Raw genomic sequence first — 19,202 nt, 5'->3', positions numbered from 1 at the left:
GCCATTAAGAGAGTGTGATATACATAGGCATTTATATTTACTTGCTGATGAATAGTGAGGCTGGATTTATGCTAAACTATCTCAGCTCTCACCTGGTTCCTACCATAACCAATTGCAAGATGGTAAACTGGCGCTAGAGATATAGGTTATTAAAAACTAAAGCAAAACAAACAAAACACATTAAAAAACAAAGGCAGATTCTCCTACAGAGCATAACTCTTCTTTGGTGTGGGACTGGGGAAAGTACAGACTATGCCAGATATTTCATTGGATAGAACAGACTGTCACTTAATTGGTAAAACTATCTTTATGGGCTGTTTTTCAGGACATGGAAATAACTTTTAATGATTACCTATCAGCTGTTACCATGATATTACTAGTCAAGTGATTCTATAATCAGAAGATAAGGTGTTATAAACATATATAGGCAAGTTCTCTGTGGGTTACTTCATGGCTGAGAGTATTTAACTTTAATGCATTATTCAAAGATAAAGATTTTGCTCCAAAGTATCTTTGGAGAGCTTTTTTGCAACATCCTGTATAATTGGAAGGAAAAAGAGATTAGACCGAACAATTATAGAATGCATTATTGAACAGATTAACAGTGTGCTAGAAAAAAAAGCTAGGGAAGGATATATTAGAAAAAGGTTAAACACCTCATTAAATGGTTAAGTACTAATTATTTTACTATTTGATCAGCATAATAGATCAACAGAGTGGAGTAATTGCTCTTCCTTTAAGTAAAATTGGCACAAATATATATGATTTTCTAGAAACACATGAGGAGGTGCTAAATAAGTAGTGTATGTATCTGAAGACTGCCAATAGTAGCAGAGGGGATTAATGCTCAGACCAAAAATTGTCTTTATCGTAGCAACTGAGGTTGTTTCACATACATTGTGAGACATCTTAAGAACCAAAGTATCACTATAATCCAGGAATAAGTATTTGTCTTTTTTGTCACTCACATTTTAAAAGCTACCAGTAGTATATGAAAAAAAAGTTTTTGGCCAATGACACTTCTATAATATGCTAAAGAAGGTAGCATTTGCTTACAAGGCCATTCACAAGCTAGCATCTGCCTTTCTTTCATTCCTCATGTCTGTCTACTTTTCCTTTAATTGTCCTCTGTGCTCCAGCCATATGGGATTTCTTTTATTCATTCATTTTTGTCATTCTCTCACTTACCTCTAGAAATTGACCACATTCTGTGGTAGCTGCTTGTGTCCCCAGATTCCCCTTCAAAAATAGCAGTCTTTGAAAGGTTAGGAATCAATAGGAGTCTTATTAGCTCACCTCTGTATTCCCAACACAGCATGGGACTAGGCATTTAGATGGTCAATAGATTGATAAGTAAATAAATACTAAAGTTTTAAAATTATTGCATTACTGGTTAATCTTATGTCCCAAAATATGCAGCCTACAAACTACAGTCTTCTTGCTTTAAATAGGTAACAATGAGAAAACAAAACAATTTTAAGACTTTTTTGGGGCGGGGTGTGCTGATATGGAAGGGAACTGATTCCACCCACTTCAGAGCAATTTAAAATATGTATTCCTCCTCCCCTGACTCTGGCCAGGTTGGAGGAGAGATAAGGAGAGAGAACTTTGGCTCTGGAACCTACTGTGATGTTAATACAAGACACTGAAAACTTTTTATGACTAGGTAATATTTTTTTCTCTCTGGCTTCAGACAATTAAAACTTTATAGGATAAGCATTTCCTGAGAACTCGCAACTTTAGATTAAAACGTCGTTTAAAAACTAGTGTTGGGGGCTTCCCTGGTGGCGCAGTGGTTGAGAGTCCGCCTGCCGATGCAGGGGACACGGGCTTGTGCCCCGGTCCGGGAAGATCCCACATGCCGCAGAGCAACTAAGCCCGTGCGCCACAACTACTGAACCTGAGCTCTAGAGCCCATGAGCCACAACTACTGAGCCAGCATGCCACAACTACTGAAGCCTGTGAGCCTAGAGCCCGTGCTCTGCAACAAGAGAAGCCACTGTATTCAGAAAACAAAGAGTAACCCCCGTTCACCACAACTAGAGAAAGCCCGTGCACAGCAACGAAGACCCAACACAACCAAAAATAAACAAATAAATAAATTTATAAAAAAAACAAAAAAAAACTAGTGTGGGTGAGAATGAGGCAGTGACAGAGTCAGTTTTAAGAGGAAATGCATTATGTTGCAGCAAATGTAAATGAGAAATGCTGAATGTATGGATACAGATACACATGAGCTTATCATAGAAACAGAATAAAATCCCATTGTATCAGGGTCATTATATGGATTTGGAGATACTGAATCTAATCATCCCTAAGAGACAGTAAAGTTGAGGAAATTATAGATATAATGAAGGTGATTGAAGTTATATAAGAAGGAAAGGAAAGACAACTAATGAATGAATCCCTACCATAGACCAAGTGCTTTACATATATCTTGTTTAACATAAGATACAGTTGTCCCTTGGTATCTGTGGGGGATTGGATCCAGGACTCCTCACGATACCAAAGTCCACAGATGCCCCAGTCCCTTACATAAAATAGTGCAGTACTTGCATATAACCTACACACATCCTCCTGTATACTTTAAATCATCTCTAGATTACTTATAATAGCAAATACAATGTAAATGCTATGTAAATTATTACTGGTCGCATGACAAATTCAAGGTCTGCTTTTTTGGAATTTTCTGGCATTTAAAAAATAACATGAATTTTTGATTCATGGTTGCTTGAATCCGTGGATATAGAACCCATAGGTACGGATGGCTGATAGTACTTCCACCTTCATGTGAGTATTACTGACTTCATTTTACAAGGATAAATTGAAGATAAGAGAGCTTATGTAATTTGCCTAGACTCATGCCATTTGCACATGGAGAAGCCAAATTTTCCTTTATATTTACTCAGGTATAGTGGCATGCTGAAACTGGCTTGTACCAGGTCATGAGAGCCAATTGTTAAATTTGAAGGAATTTTACAAGCAGTTTTTTAAACATGGCCATTGTTAAAATTAAATTATATTAAGAATGGATGTAATAACTACTCAAAACTCATTATTTCAAAAGTATGTTACTACATTTTTATTATTATCTATGATCTTCAGTTTTTTCCGTTATGTCTCTGTTGTAAAAATATTATATAATGGTGTCATACTGTACATATTTTTCCAACTCTCTGTTTAGTAACATCACTTGGTAGCTTAAAATCTGCTATAATGAGAATATTGACACCATGGAAATTGGCAAGTGCTACAAATTAGGGGTTGATTTATTTATTTTTGTTGTTGTTGATTGTCTAGACTTAAGAAAATGATGGAGAAATGTTAATGGAGATTAAACATAAAAATATATTGTGTCTAGCCATTACATTGTGGATAGTGCAAAAAATTAAGAGAATTTTCTTTCAGGAGTCCAAAACTATTATCTGTTTCAGCAAAAAAGTTACTTTCACCTTACTCTTTATCATAAATATAAATACCAACCCATCTGCATGTCAGAATAATACTTAGAGTGGGGATACAACTCCATTTGTCAAATCATGGTTAAATTGCAACCATAGGTCGGCTAGTTACAAGATTTTGGCAAAAATCAATGACAGCATTCTATGAGAAGAAATTGGTTATATGGAATTTATGATAAAGTGTATTCTATATTTTATTATTATTTGTAAATTTTGTGATACACATTCTTTTCAGTTACCAACACACCACTAAATATATAAATAGTGAAGCCACCAAAGTATTATTTAATAAACCTAAATAGAAATATGGGGAAGTTTTTGCAAGGTGAAAAATTGAATCTATTGTATAATTATAAATATATAAAATAAATACATAAAGACACTAAGGTTTATGTGAAACTAAAAGGAGTTTTGTGAGTAAGGGAGATGATATATGATTAGTATACAGTACAAGGAGGTAAACATGAGAAATAAAAATGCATAACAAAAGTCTGTTATGCCCTAGAAGAGTATCTGTAATGTTTCTTAATTCAAATCTTATAAAATATTTCAGAAAGGAAAGGTGGGAGGTGTTGTCACAGCATACAATCTTATGAAGAAAGTTCATTTGCTTCCATCACAGTAAACGTGTTTGTTTTTTAATTTTTACTTCTAAAATTATAAAACATAATAGAAGAATATTATATTGCCTTATTTTTCCTCATTAATTTTCATTTCCCTTAAATTTTAGTACATATACTGATGTGTTTAGTACACAAACTCATCTTTTTAAAGTCAGTAGAGATTCTCGGGGAGAAGCAAAGTTTTCTCAAATCAAAACCATCATAAAAACAAATAAAATATCCTTTGGGCAGCCCATTCCGTGACTAAGAATATATTTTTTAAAGTATGCCTGCTTTTTCCCAGGAACATATGAGAAAATCTTCCTGCAAATTTCAAGCACAACTAAGTTGCCTCCCAAATTGGCCATTTGCACTCCAGGGCTAGAGCTGAAAGTGTAGAGAATTGCCTAATTCGATTGCAGGCAGAATCGATGCAAGTGTGAGTGCTACCCTGGTCAAAGGTTGGCCCTTAGGCTGCAACTTAAATCAATTGGGGGTAAGATAAGTTTGATTACATTTTCAGTGATGAAGCTTTCAAAAGCAATTTTGAGCTTGTCTATTCAGAGGCTGTTTTGTTCTATCTCAAACCTATATTCCTGGTTAGAGAAGCATCTATCTACCTATCTGTTTTGGAGATGATTAAGTCCTGGTGTTGAGGAACAATGAGAGAAATGAAGAGAAGAGAAAAAAAAAAAGAGAGAATGATCCAGAAAGCAAAAAGTAAACAACAGATGAAAGCCTATCACTAATAATATGAGTCATTATTTTATTTTATTTTATCTTTTAAAAAATCTATATAAGACTAAGAGGGAGAAAGAATCAGGGAGCGTGCTAACAAGAAAAAAAATAACATACGGAAGATTATTATGATAATGATAGGTGGCAGTCTAAGAATACTCTGGCTTATGAGACTCATTATTTCAGGTGCTGCTGGCAGGAGGGATGTGGGGGAAATACAGGTGGTTTGAAGTATGAAGCAAAATGGGTGTACGAAAGGATGGCAAATATGAACTTCAACAGGCAATGTGCTAGTATGAGAGAAATGAACGCTTTCAATTTATCTTTTTCCAGTAGAGTCACGCCTGCAGAGTTGTGCATCCATAGCTTATGCAAGTCTTCCTAAAAATGTGTTTCCTCAGTTAAATAGTTTGATTATAGATCTTATCTACGTTTGGGTAAGCATGTTATTATAGCATAAACTACAGTGCTCCCAAGAAGTTATGTTTTTTTTTTTTAAGAAAGTATAAATTTCCCTGCAGGTATGGAGGTATGACCACTCATTCTTAAAACATAGGCTATTATCTTGCCAGTTTTAGGAAAATATGTTGCTACATCGTGCTTACGAAGTATTTTAGAAAACTTGTGATTCCTTCTAAGTGGACTGAGTGGTGACTCTAATAGTTCTTTGACAAGAATTATGATCTGCCTCACTATTTAGGCTGCTCCACATATGCACTAACTAGATTGATTTAAAAAATCAAAGAAAGGAAACTGAAGAGCATGCGATTATCTAATACCACACTTTAGAGCTGGGTAACTTAAGTTACATCTTTGCCTTAAAACTATCAAAAGAGAAAGTTTTTTTTTTTTTTTTTTTTTTTTAAAGGGTAAAGTTGGAAAAATCCTACCTATTGAAAATGTCTGCCCATGCCATAGATGATATAACATTTACATACCAGAAAGTCTTGCTTGTTTTATTCAAATCTTACTTAAATATATACTGGGCAGACACCTAATTTTTGTCTCTGGAGAGAAATCTCAATTGAATTATATTTATAAGGAAGGAAATCTAGCCCATGCTGGATAGACACATTCAATGAGGACATGTGATTTTCAGTCCCATTCAAAGCAGTTTTATGGCTATTAAAACAGAATTTACAGTGCTTTAGAGAAAGGGTGGTCCACTGAAATATCATTGCTTTCACAATTAATTCTTCCCCTTTTTTTCTGTTATCTGGAACACCAAAACAGAAAAAAAAGAAAAAGAAAAGCTATTTTCACTTTTCTTTTTGGTGATGTACTCTATTAATTATGCTTCACATTGCCTGAGGAGAAATGGTAAGCTTAATAATAATAGAACTAGGCACTTCATAATTATCATTTTCTTCACACATAACCCTGTATCTTATATTAGGGGCCTCATTTAAATTTTTCAGAAAAAGAAATCACAGTGCAGAAGTGGAGATGGGAGAGCAGCTCAGACAGCTACCATGTAATGTGCTCAAACCATTAGATCGGGCTTTAAATCTAGGCACAGCTTCAGGGAAAACAGTGCATGCTGGGTAAATATTCTCTAAGATACTTCTTAGAAGTAATAGGAGGGGACTGTCTCACAGGTCCTCCAGTACGCTCTGTCAGAGAAAAGACTAGGGAAGTAGCTGCTGAAGGTAGAGGCTGCTAATATGTTTTCTTTAGGCTGGAAATGTTGGAATGTTCTCATTTTTACAAAGTCTTAAGAGCGACAACTCCCATATATATAAGCGTCACATTTTGGCTTAAGTTGTTATAGTGTTAGAGCTTTGTGAACTAAAATAGCAAGCAAGGAGGTCTATTCTAGTGCCTTTTCACAGGTTATTGGCCAACAGAATTGAAACTGTGAACATAAAGGAAATTTCCCTGGAGAGTAAAATTATATGTAGAGATGACAAAATGATTAGGCCAGCAGTGGAAATTCACCAAAGAGAAAAACACATTAAAATACAATTTTTTCTGTCAATAAAAAAATAATTACAAGTTCAATGACAAAAAATGTACAGAAGGGGAAAATATTGTCAGTATTTCTACTTTGTTAAGAAGTGTAACTGTTTTTAATAACAATCCATACATAAATACTACTTTTTAAAAACATATATAGATTTCTTAGAATCTTAAAGCATTACAAATGAAAGAAAACTTGGAGATTAGATATTCTATTCTCCTCATTTTATAAATGAGGAAACTGAGTCCAGTGAGTTAAGTGCTTTGCTTAAGAACCCCTCCAAGTAAGGGCCAGAAACTAAATTGTCTGACTCCTAGGCTAGAGCTCCTAATAAAATTTTGTGGTTAAATTGGAAACATCTTTTGATCTTTTTGGTACCAAATTTCCACAAGCCTGATACATTTCAAGTCTGATCACTGACAACAGCAAATACCAAATCTCCCTTCTCCCTCTGGCATTTACTGACCCTTGTCAGCTGTATGAATGTATATGCCATCTCAGTAGCTTGAGGATGCAGCTGTCAAATTGCCTCTTAACCTGAGAGGAACACATCCGTAGAGTAATTAATTTTGTACAACCCTCTCTATCAACCTGACCACTTTTTTTTCATCATTACAAGCGAATGCTTTTGTGCATGGCTGATTTAATTAATAATTCTAATAAAAAAAGACAATATCACAGCGATATACATAAGTACATTAATAAAGGAATCAAGAACTAGTCTGTTCTCTGATATCTAGTGAGATCAAGTTACAGAGTTATTGAGGTTATATAGCTCTAAGCCTCTATAGGTTTACTCTTCAACATTTGGATTATATGTAACAGAGAGGACAGAAAAGCAAACTAACATTTAATGAGCACTTTCTCTGGATTAGATGCTTTATATAACATTTTACATATCCTATCCCGATTAATCATTACAGCAACCCTGTAAGAATAAGTTATTTTCCCTATTTTATAGGTGAGACAACTGAGGTTTAAAGATTGGGTTTGAGAGAACTGTCTAACATCTTGCATGCAGGATTGTAGTTTCAACTCAGATCTGTTTGATTCCAAAGTTTTTGGTGGTTGGCCTAGAGAGTGGAAAGAACACTGGAATAAGAGCAGGAAAACTAAGTTCTAGCTCTAGATCTGCTGTGGCAACGTACAACTTTGGGCTCTCAATCACCTTCTTTGAGCCTCAGTCCCCCTCACCTACAACGTAAAAGGATTGATTTAGACTGGAAATTTTCAAACCTAATTTTCTGGACAGGCCTCCGAGTCACTATGCATTGTGATATAAAGGAGAAAGGTGGGATTTTCCAGATTTACCTCCAAATCAACCAAATGAACTCCGATTTTATCTTTGTTGTATATTGAGGGTTTGCATAAGGTTTTATTTGTGGAAAGAAAAGAACGTGTTGCTTTAAAAAGTTTGAAAAAATTTGACTAGGTAATATCTGAAACCTACTCTAGCCCCAGAGTTCTGCCATTTGACACAGATAACAAAAGCTCTGTCAGCATCTGTTTTTGGTTCTCACTAGCGGCAATTTGATGAACTGGAGCACCACAGGTTTTAAAGGGTATTCTAACTGCTTCAACTGTTTAGCACATTTTGGTCTTGTCCAAAATGTCCATGAGACATTGGTACATGCCAAAAGGTCTTTGATATTTAGTCCTGTCCAATACCATTTGGAAAGGACCAAATACACTTATGGACGTTTTGAACAGGACCAAATTTTAAGGACCTTTTAGTGTAGACCATTTTTTTTGTGGATGTTTTGTACAAGACCAAATATCCTATAAGGCTTCAAACTGTTGGATATCATCTCTCAAGTATGGCAATGAATGACCAATTTGTGTCTAGCTTCTTGAGAATACACATAGGATCTAGGTATGAGGTCAGGGAGCAAAAAATCTCCTCTGGCTGTACTCATAACTCCATTTCAGCAAATTTGTATATATCCATTATTTGTGTGATGATTATGACTGTGCATGTATATTTCAGTTTAGTAGAGTGCCATCTGATAGGCCGATTTAGTTATATCAAAATCTACCTGTATCTGCAAACCTAATTTTTGTCAAATATTTATTGCTAGAGCATCCAGGAGAGGGTTTCCATTAACATCATAAAGCTGTGAGGATAAAGCAAGTTGGCTCACATACCACGCTGTCTTTAAGAATCATCGAGTCTAAATTTATTGCTGCCTCTTTCAACCAAAATGAAAACCCTATCTCTTTTAAGTTGCAGGAGGGGAGATTAATTTCAATGTAAAATATGAATCATTCAAATTCATGGGATCACCTTTCACATGAAATCAGGGTTCATTATAATAGGCAAAAGTAACAGAGAGCCCATACAGTTGCTTAGTGGCATGTGGGGACATTTGAAGAAAGCAGAGAGCTGAAATATTACTTGCAAGGGCACAGCTGGTTCCATATTCAACAAATCAGTCAAAAAATAAAGTTTGCCTGCATCAGTCAGATCTAAACAGGGAAAAACTGTTATGCTACACACATTCTTTCTACGATAGTCCTTCTCATTTTCCCTTCGGATAAGAGCTACTGACTTTTTTTTTTTTTTTTTTAAATCTCAAAGAGGAGGTGTCCATCAAATTAAATAGACTGGGAAGAAATATTCTCTAAAATGAGAGGAGATTTTCCAGAAAGTTAAATAGCCCTTGATTGTATAAAGCATTTAAAATTGGAACTTCATTATGGTCTCTACAGTGTTACTAAGAGAGGGAAAAGACAAAGTTTTGGTGAGTCCTTTGAATATTTTATGTGTAATATTTCTGAGGTAAATAAATACTTTGTTATTTGAATAAATGCAGGTACATGCATATGTGTGCACACACACACACACCCCGCTCGCAAGAAAAGAAGTCCCTGTAGCATCATTAGGACCTATGTTCTAGCAAAATATTTGACACCACCTTTAGGAAACATATTAAAGAGTGGTTTAGCAACCATGCATCGTAGCCATATTATTGTTACCTATTTGATTCTGTAAGAAAAGATTTTGTTAATATTAAAGCTTGAGTTGTTCCAAATACTTTCACATATTAGGTCTCGTGAGAAGATTGTATTAAACCAAAGCTATATAATTGTTAAGTATATTGTTTAGATAGAGTTCTAAGATTTCTTCCTTCTTAAGTAATTATCTTTCCTTATTTCCCTTTAGATTGAGCCTTATAATATGTCCTTTAATGAGAAAGTAGGAAACAAAGCATATACATGTTTTACTTATGAAAATGACTTTTACTGGTTACTAAATTACTGATCAAATGATGATGTACATTTGATGAACTGGACCCATAGATGGCAGGATGGGACTATTCAGTTCACATTCTTTAAGAAAACTTAGAGGAATCATCTCTTTCAGTTGCTCATGTTCAGGAAGCAAAAAACACGATTGAAAAATAATAATAAAATCCCCAATAATTCTGAATCCCAAATTTTTTACTTAATAAGGAATTTTGCTATGAATAGTTGACACGCTGTCATCCATTATTAAGTTTGTTAAAGCATTGTTCCCTGAGGCTGATCTACAGTGATCTACAGAATATTTTCTCTTTCTCTCTCCCTCTCTCTTTAGAGAGACAGGTCTCTCTACCTGTCTCTCACAAAGAGACTTTTTGTAATGCAGACATACTTCAGAAATTTCTGGACACGCAATCTAGAGGATGAAGGATTCATTGTATACTAGCTCTCCTATAGTTTTTTTCCATAAATTTTGCTTTCCCCTTACTTGAAAAAGTATATACTCTCTACCTGAAGTAATTCTATTGATGAAATTACTGACATCTCTGCTTAGAATTACAGCTCCTCTTACAATTACAGTCTAAAGCCTATAGGCCACAGAAGGCAAAAGAATTTAAGGTGACTTCATATTAAATCAAAGCCATTTCTTGCTTCTCTGGGACCTGAGAAAGATGTGAGAAAAAAGGCTAAGAAACTAGAATGAGGGAGGCTTGCAAAAAAGCAAAAGCATGTGAAGCATCGTTCACCAAAGACTACGGTGCTACATCTTTGCAGGTCAGAGAGTTGTTGATATACACCTGACCATTAGGCCTATTCATCAGAAAAGAAGCCCACATCAGGCCAGCTGATGAGGCATCAAGGCAGATCATCAGTCTGTGTTCTTCCTTTCAGAGCCTAGCCTATAGAAAGAGTATTTAGTACACATGTCTATTTCTTCATCAACCTGTTAAATTGAATCTACTTATTTAAATTTAATCTGGCTTCTACTCCCAGTTTTCTATAGAAACTGCTTTGGCAAAGATCACCAGTAGCTGCCAATTGTCAGAGACAGTGGCTGATTTTCAGACTTTCTCTGGCCCAGTGTAGCATTGGACACTGCTGACCCTCTCTCTTGCAGACAGATCTACTCCCATGGCTTCTGTGGCACTGATCCTCCTCTGGCATCTCCATCCATCCCAAATCCACATGCTTCTACAGGATGCTTCTCTTTCTCTCCTCATTCCTCAATGCTGATGTTAGTTGGATTTCAGCCTTTGCTCATCTTTTCACTCCACGTGGCCTTCGTGAGAAATCTTATTTACTCTCAGAGTGGAAACTACCACATCCATGCTGAGAGCTTCCATATCCTATCTCCATTCTGGACTTTATAAAGTACAGCTACCTATTGGACATTGCCTCCAACTGAGTATGTCTAAAGTTAAAAACATTTCTCTTTTTCAATCTCCACCTTCTCCCCAAATATAAAATGGCTAATCCTCCTGTTATGTTCTAGCTTGGTTAATGTCACCCAAACTAAACTTTGGGAGTTATTTAAATTCCCACAATTTCCTTCTCATTCTCTTCAGATTTGGTCATTAACTCCTCTGTCCTAATTATCTCTCTCATCTCTGTTACTCTTTTTGTGCAGTTATCTTCTTATAAGTCTAATACCTGGGTTTAGCCCTCCACGTTGCCTAAGAAAGTGTTTCAGAAACGAAATCTGTTTATGTCCTTCCTTTATTAAAATGCTTCAGTGGCTCTCCAAAACCACAAGGATGAAGTCCAAACTCATCTGCAGTCCTTTCTGTCCTAAGTCCACCAACTTGTCCAGCCTCATCTGTTAACATTCTTTTCTCCCACCTTTCATTCTAACCATATTAAAATACTGCCATGTCTTCAAATGTATCAGATTGCTTCATACTGCCATGTCTTTACATGAGCTATTCCATACAGGAGTATTTTTCTCTCTCCCATTCCCACACCCAGGCTCAACCCAATCACATCCTCATTTCAAGGGTCCCCTCTATAGCTTGCCCTGAGTCATTAAGACAGTATATCATTCTTTCATCTGTGTCACTACATTGTGCTCATGATTGTTGTTGAATGTACTCTGCAAAGTTCTGCCTTTGAAAATAAGACAGTGATGGATAAAATAATATTTTGAGTTGTAGCTTAGTTATAATTCATATGGTGATATACCTACTCTAGATGACAGTCATTTCATGGCCCTCAAACTGGATTAAGAGGCTCTTCTGTGCCCTTGTGTGCTACTGTTGACTATACTGCATTACAGTTATCTGTTTCTTATACCTCTCCACTCATTCACTTGAGAACTCTCTGAGGAAGTTCCCTTTCTATGAATACTTTTCTTTCCAACATCTAGCACAGTGCTTTGTACATTGTAGGCAGTCGGTATATTTATTTGATGAATGAATATTGCTATTGAATAAATGATCAGAGCCTCATAATAGAACAATCATTTTATTTCTGCATTTACTCTTTAAATCTCCTAGATGTCTGAACCTCTATGCTGTGAACATCATATTTAACCTGGAATTAGTGCCATAAAGTCTGGTTCATGCACTGAGCAAGGGATGAGGTTATGAGCTAGAGTTGGGACATTATATCAAATTTGCATGCTTTCTCCCTGGCTTGCCAATGACAACTTACTTTCTAAACCCTCAGTAAAGTACTGGACAGTCATCATCAAATAAGTTCAGCCATCTGTATATAGTTTTTGAAACAATTGAACTGAGTGTTCTTTGGGGATGTTATATAATAACAATGACTAACATTTATTCAATGCTTACTTTGATCCAGGCTAAGTGTTAAGTGCTTTACATGCATAATCTCATTTAATTTTTATCCTGTAGGTGGGAGCTATTATTGCCCTCATTTTATAAGTGAAGTAACTGAAGCTTTGGCATTTAGGTAACTTACTCAAAGTCTCACAACTATATGTGGTAGAACTGTGGTTCACATTATGACTGGCTTGTCTCCCTTTATGTGAAACACACACATTTATACACCAAAAAGTGCGACATTCCTTTTTGGATGGTGTTAGTTATGGCAGGACTCTAAACTACAACTTCTTGCTTTTTACTTTCTTGTTGATCTGGAAAATGTAGGTTATTACAAATCAGGAGTAGATTGTAACAGAGTCAGGATTTATCCTAAATAGTTATAGATGGGGACCTGATTCTCAGTGGATAACACTCAATAGAGTGTTTGCTATGTATAAGCACTATACTAGGAAACACATTTATGATTACCTTCTCTTTGAACATATTAACTATTCATGATAAAATCATGAAAATATGCTTTTTTTTCCCTCATGGCATGTTCCACATACCATCATGGACACATGTGGCAGACTCTTTGGAGCCTAACTCTTTTCTCCTGGATTAGAAGATGGGTGAGTTAGTTTTACACACTCCCTTGACTATAGGAAAGGCTGATAGTCAATAACAGACTTTTAAAAATTCTTTAGCAGGTCATAGGCTAATATTAGATCAGCTTAGGACTGGCCAATAGTTTTGGATCAGTTTAGAGGTTGAAGACCTTCCCATCCACAGACCTTGTGAATATACGACAGGAATTCTTATTGAGGGACACATTGCTCTCTCCAACTAGCTTCATAAGAACTTTAAGAAAGCTGAAGGTTTCAATGAAGACTTACAATGCCTGTGTTGGATAACTACCATTCCAAGGAGTTTTAAAATCCCATAAAAATGTGTGTTTAAATGTCTCTGAGTTTCATTTTTAATAATTTTTCAGTCAAACATTAACCCCATTTATCTTTCATATTACTTAAATTTTATATCTGGTGTATATTGTTTATTTCTAAACATTTATTTAAAAAGTTTTTATCTATTGAAGAATAGCACCCTAAATTATTTAAGTTCATAAAAACCCTAAGAATGGCAAACATGTTACATGTAGGGGCATATCTTTCCAAAATGTGTTGCAAATGATAAAATTTATCTCCATCAATGGTTTTATGTTTATCATACTGAGAGACAGTGAAACATAGAAGTTAAAAGCTGAGGCTCTGAACCCAGACTGTCAAGATTCAGATTTTTGCTTTGTCACTTATTAACCATTTGACTTTGGTCAAGCTTTTAACTCTCTTCATCTTCTTTTCTTCATCTGTAAGAAGGGGATTACAGAATTTACCTTTTTGGATTGTGTGAGTATTAAAGGAATAAATCCATATGAAGAGATTAGAATAGGATCTATTCTATAGTAAGCTCACAATAAGTGTTGTCATCACTGTGATATTGCTTTGTATAGCTAGAGATTATAATACACATTCTACAGCTAACACTCAGTTCATTCATTCATTTATTCATGATACATTCCAATATTTATTCAATATTTAACTAATTCACTTATTCACTAAAGATTTGCTAATTGTCTATTAAATAGCAGACACTGTGCATAGCGATATGGGAGATAAAATGATTAATCAGATATTGATACTGTCTTCTCAACAAATATAATTTGGTGGAAAGATAAAAACTATACAAAAATAATTACTGTAAAAAATAGAAATGCTTAGTGCAATAAGAGTTTCAGGTGAGGTCATACAAGAGTTTTGAATATACAGATATTTCTTCAAACTTCAGGGCTGTGTTCAAAATTACAGACAAGATTTGCATGTCTTTCTTAGTGAATTAATCAAATTGCACTAGTAATTCTTAGCACTTCTACCTACAGAAAGCCAGTGGCAAAGGAAGACGATTAGAGTCCATTCTGAAGATACCACATTTAGGAGCCTTTTCAGCAGTGCATTATATCCGGAGGACTGCACTAAGGTTGCCAGGGTAAAGCAAACAGATCAGTGATAATTGTTCCTAATTCGTCACAGTCATTGATGCTTTGGTTTTGAAAATCAGAGTGTGATTTAGAAATTTAAATAGCAAAAGTTAATGTGTTATTAAGCCTTAAATTTTTCTTTATTTTGTTTAATTCATTTACTCCTTCAGGTTCTTGAATATTTAAAACATTTAAAATATTAATAACATACCAAAAGAAGTATCAATATTTACATTAAATTGGAATTCATACTGCTCTATAATATTTTCAATGATATTATTCATAATTACACAAAATAAATAATCCTCATGGAAGAAACTTAAGCAAGTATTTTATACTTTGGCTATTGCACAGTGAGCAATGCTTTTCTTTCAGAGTGCAGGATCCTAAGAAATACTTTGTAATATTAAGCTGGAATAATAAACGATGTGATGTTTTAAAAGTACATATAGCACAAATCATTTTCAAATTATTATTTTCTATTAACAACCAACTAATATATTTTATTTAACAGCAGAGTTTCTTAAATCATGGTAATTCAAAGTTCATAAATCATGAAACTTCTTATTATAGTATGTTTTTAAACAGTAGGGATATTACATATCCCATTCCCCATTTCTGCAAAATAGAAATGATCATGTCTGTGATGAACTCACAATATTTGCATTTTTCAGAGACAGCTTACTAACACAGGATGATAACATAAATATACATATGTCAGGTTACTATAAAAATATAAATTATCAAAGATCAGTATGGTTCAGATAACTTTGTGGAACTGAAAAGACAGTGTACTCTCTATAGTTTTCTGTGAACATTTTGAGAAACACTCCACTTCAAAATCAGGAATATTTTACGGTTATAACAATTTGTTGGTTACTCAGCTTCTGAAAAGCACTAAAACTAATTGTAGGAGAAAACATTAACATATATTTCTTTCCCTTCCACTAATCCTTGTGTTTGCTCTTCTTTTTTCATTTCTAGTCCTTCGGAACTAAGATGCATTAGAAATAAAGTACCTATTCTAGTAAAACCTTAAGTTGTATTTCAAAATACACTTTTGAGTAAAAACATTATCTATATGGATAAAATATTTTGTCTATGATCATTTACTTACTATTTTATTTTGTTTATGGCATGTGAAATTCTCACTATCTCAAGATAAATATCTAGAGAAAGCCAACCAAGAGTAAATTCAATCTAAATTAATCTATGATGAAATATAACACATTTTTAAAAACAAAGCAAAACAAAAACTAAATTCCACCAAACCAACTGTCTTCAGTCAGAAGACATTTTTAATGGATCCTATTATTTATGTAATTTTTCCCTTTTCTCAGATCTAAGATACTTTTCTAAGCACATATGGAATTCTATAGGGATTATAAAATTCTCCAATACCCAGATTATTTGTGGACCAAATTTCCTGTGTAAGGAAATTGTGTAAGGAACATGTCACATCAGGCTGAGCTCTATAGATAGGAGCCAAAAGGCCCTGGGAGCATTTTGGCAACCCTGTGTTACTTACGGTTGAGAGGCAGGCTTGCATTGGTTGTGCCTAGCTTGTTGACAGCCACACAAGTATAGTTGCCGAAGTGCTCCTGTGTCACATTGGTAACAGTGAGAATGGATCTCGTGCTAAAATTCTGAATAATAATTCCTTGTTGGCCACTGAAGAGCCTAAAGGACAAAAACAAACTCTAGGTAAATACGTGTTGTGAATACCATTTTTATCTTAGATGGGGTTGTCATGGCAACACATAGACAGTTTTGACCATGCTGCTGTTAGCATATAACATGATAATAGTGCAATTATATTTCCTTACAGTAGTAGATATTGGGGAAGAGAGGTTGTATGACAGTGGTAGACTGTTCCCATGGGATTATTTGTGCTATATAACAAACCAAGCTTAGATAGCCACATGTCTTATTCATACACTGACCTGTATTTTAGAAAATTAAACACACTACAGCAATGGTATCTCAACTGTTAAAGTCAAGAAAAAGTAAAGGGAACTAAATATAATGATTCCATTAAAAACACAAACTCATGATTTCTAACAAGTTGGCTAGAATATGTCTAGGCCATTTCAGATGGTATTATTAGGTAACTTTCATGAAAGTTAATCCTACAACTGTGGTGGGATGGTTCTGAGTCCAGGGTCAAAACTTACTGCTACTTTGTAGATATAATCCAGACAGATGACTTGCTGTTAAACCTAGAAAAAGCCCGCAGTATAATACTGAGGATCATATTTAAAATTGAGTCTTATCTTTGCCACACTTTACTAATGTGCTTTGGAAAGTCCTTTAACCTTCCTGGGCCTCCATATAGGATTCAGTTTTGCCTGATTCCACCCTGATTACTCAACATTCTCTCTCCAGACTTATCAGCAGAGGCCCTTACTCTCAGATAGGCTGGCATAGCTCTACCGTTTTCAATGCTTGACATTCTCGCTTTTGCTTCACACTTTTCCTGAATTCTCCCCCAATGGCCACCATTCCCTTTTATCTCTAAGAGCCAGATCCTTCCCTCCTCATTTAAGTCTGACCTGTGTCCTATCTCTCCTACTCTACTGCTCCTTAAATGACTCTCCTCTCTCTCTGTCTCTGCCTCTTGCTCTACATGTTGCTCTCCAAATTGTTGTAGAATTTATAAAACCCAAACCATATTCTTGCATTGTTCTCTCTAGCAGCTTCCATACATACGAATCTACCCAAATAAACTGAGTTGTTTTAAATTTCTCAAAAGGCAAGGCCATATGGACATACTTCATTTTATATTTGAGTTCTACATAGCACTTTAATAGTGGTATCTTGGGTATATAATACATAGTTCATAGGTAAATGGAGTTCGGGTGACATCCCCACAACACAGGAATTGTTAAGTAAGTCCCCTTCAGTGGCCCTGTCAAAAAATTCTCTCTCTAAATATGAATTCTGCTATAATGAGATGTCAACCAAATAATTTCTCCCTAACTAACCCCAAAGTTTACTGTGAAAGAAATGTGCTGATCACAATATGGGATATGTAAGCTCATAGCTCAAAGGAAGGGCAGTTAGCTTTTCTTCTTTAATGTGTTCAAGTCTTAGTACTAAATATTTCTTTAATCATGAAGATGCTAATAAATGGCTTTCCCCTGAGAGTTTAGGTTGAACTCCTTTGCATTATGTTATGTGACTTGCATGTGAATTTAGATAAAATATAATGTAGTTAAATGCAGATTAAAATAAGCAACAATGCTTGATCATCCAGGAATTATTTATATTTCATGTAATAGCTGAATTTGGCTTATCCAAAACTCAAACTTTAATCAGATTAATAAAATGTTGAGTTGAATAAATATTAAAAAACTTTAACTTGAGCAATAAACCTAATGACCTCCAACTCTGACACAAGAAAACAGGTTATCAAATATCAAGGATATGAGAGCTTTTAGTCATCTGTCTCATATTGCAAATCTATCGATATTTATGCTAAAATCCCACAATGGTTATTGCCTATTTTTCTGCATCACATCAATACACTTATTTTTAACCAATTAGTATATGTTATGTATAAAAATTCACAGTTTTATTGTCCTGCAAGCTTCAGCATTATGGCTTAAATCAATTTGCCCATGTCTCTGCTATGGCTACATTCTCTAGAGGACTCAGCAACTCCCTAGACTATTAAATATCTTTTGTGCCCCATCTCCCAAAACCAAGATTCATTTTGCTACTAAAGAATTGAGAAAAGATTAGTTAGGGTCTTCATTTGGCTAGACTCTGGGGAGGAAATATCAAGGGAGTATAATCAGTTACTTCACGGCACTATTTGCTTATGTTCCTTATGGCTGTCGTTCTGAGTTGGGTTCCAATTCTCTGCCCTTTAACGTATCTGAAGGCAAGCCCCAGATGGTGCTAAATCATGCAGTGTATCCATGCTCTGTGTATGCAGGTCCATCTCTGGCCCATGTCCAGCAGTGTTATGTGCATTCTTACCAGAGTGGCACATCCGTTACACTTTAGCAGCAGCAACTCCTGCTGTTCCGATCAGCCTGGCAGGTGATTATGGTCAATAAAAAAAGGAAAGCATCTTCTCTGGGGGAATGTTCTTCCTCTAGAGGACGTTATCTCTCTGAGATGACTGGAAGAGTCCAAAGCTTCCTTTCTTCCATAGTTGGGAGTTTTAGAAGTACAGACTCATCCAGCACCATTTAAGAACCTATCTTCACCTGGTAGATGACTGGGGCAGCCTTTCCAAAGCTGACATTGAGGGAGAGAGACTTCTGAGATGATGTATACATCTCCGGAGGGTGTATTTCTGTGATTTTCCTACAGGGATCCTAGGGATAGTGGTAGATGGAAGGTTTCTCAGCTATTTAAACCAATTCTGAAAATAGTCATTACTTACTACAA

The 19,202-nt window shown here is 35.2% G+C and overlaps 1 protein-coding gene across 1 annotated transcript in view; it reads right to left on the bottom strand.

Moving 5' to 3' along the window:
- Positions 1–19,202, bottom strand: part of NEGR1 (neuronal growth regulator 1) — a 921,576-nt gene that overhangs the window by 173,013 nt on the left and 729,361 nt on the right. Inside the window, exon 6 of the mRNA XM_067005821.1 lies at positions 16,330–16,481. Within this exon, the coding sequence (XP_066861922.1) occupies positions 16,330–16,481 (152 nt within the window). The remainder of the gene's footprint in view (positions 1–16,329; positions 16,482–19,202) is intronic.

Source organism: Kogia breviceps, chromosome 1 (genome assembly GCF_026419965.1).
Source record: "Kogia breviceps isolate mKogBre1 chromosome 1, mKogBre1 haplotype 1, whole genome shotgun sequence".
Taxonomy (NCBI): domain Eukaryota; kingdom Metazoa; phylum Chordata; class Mammalia; order Artiodactyla; family Physeteridae; genus Kogia; species Kogia breviceps.
Note: the sequence above shows the minus strand (reverse complement) of the source record. Positions and strands in the feature narration are given on the sequence as shown.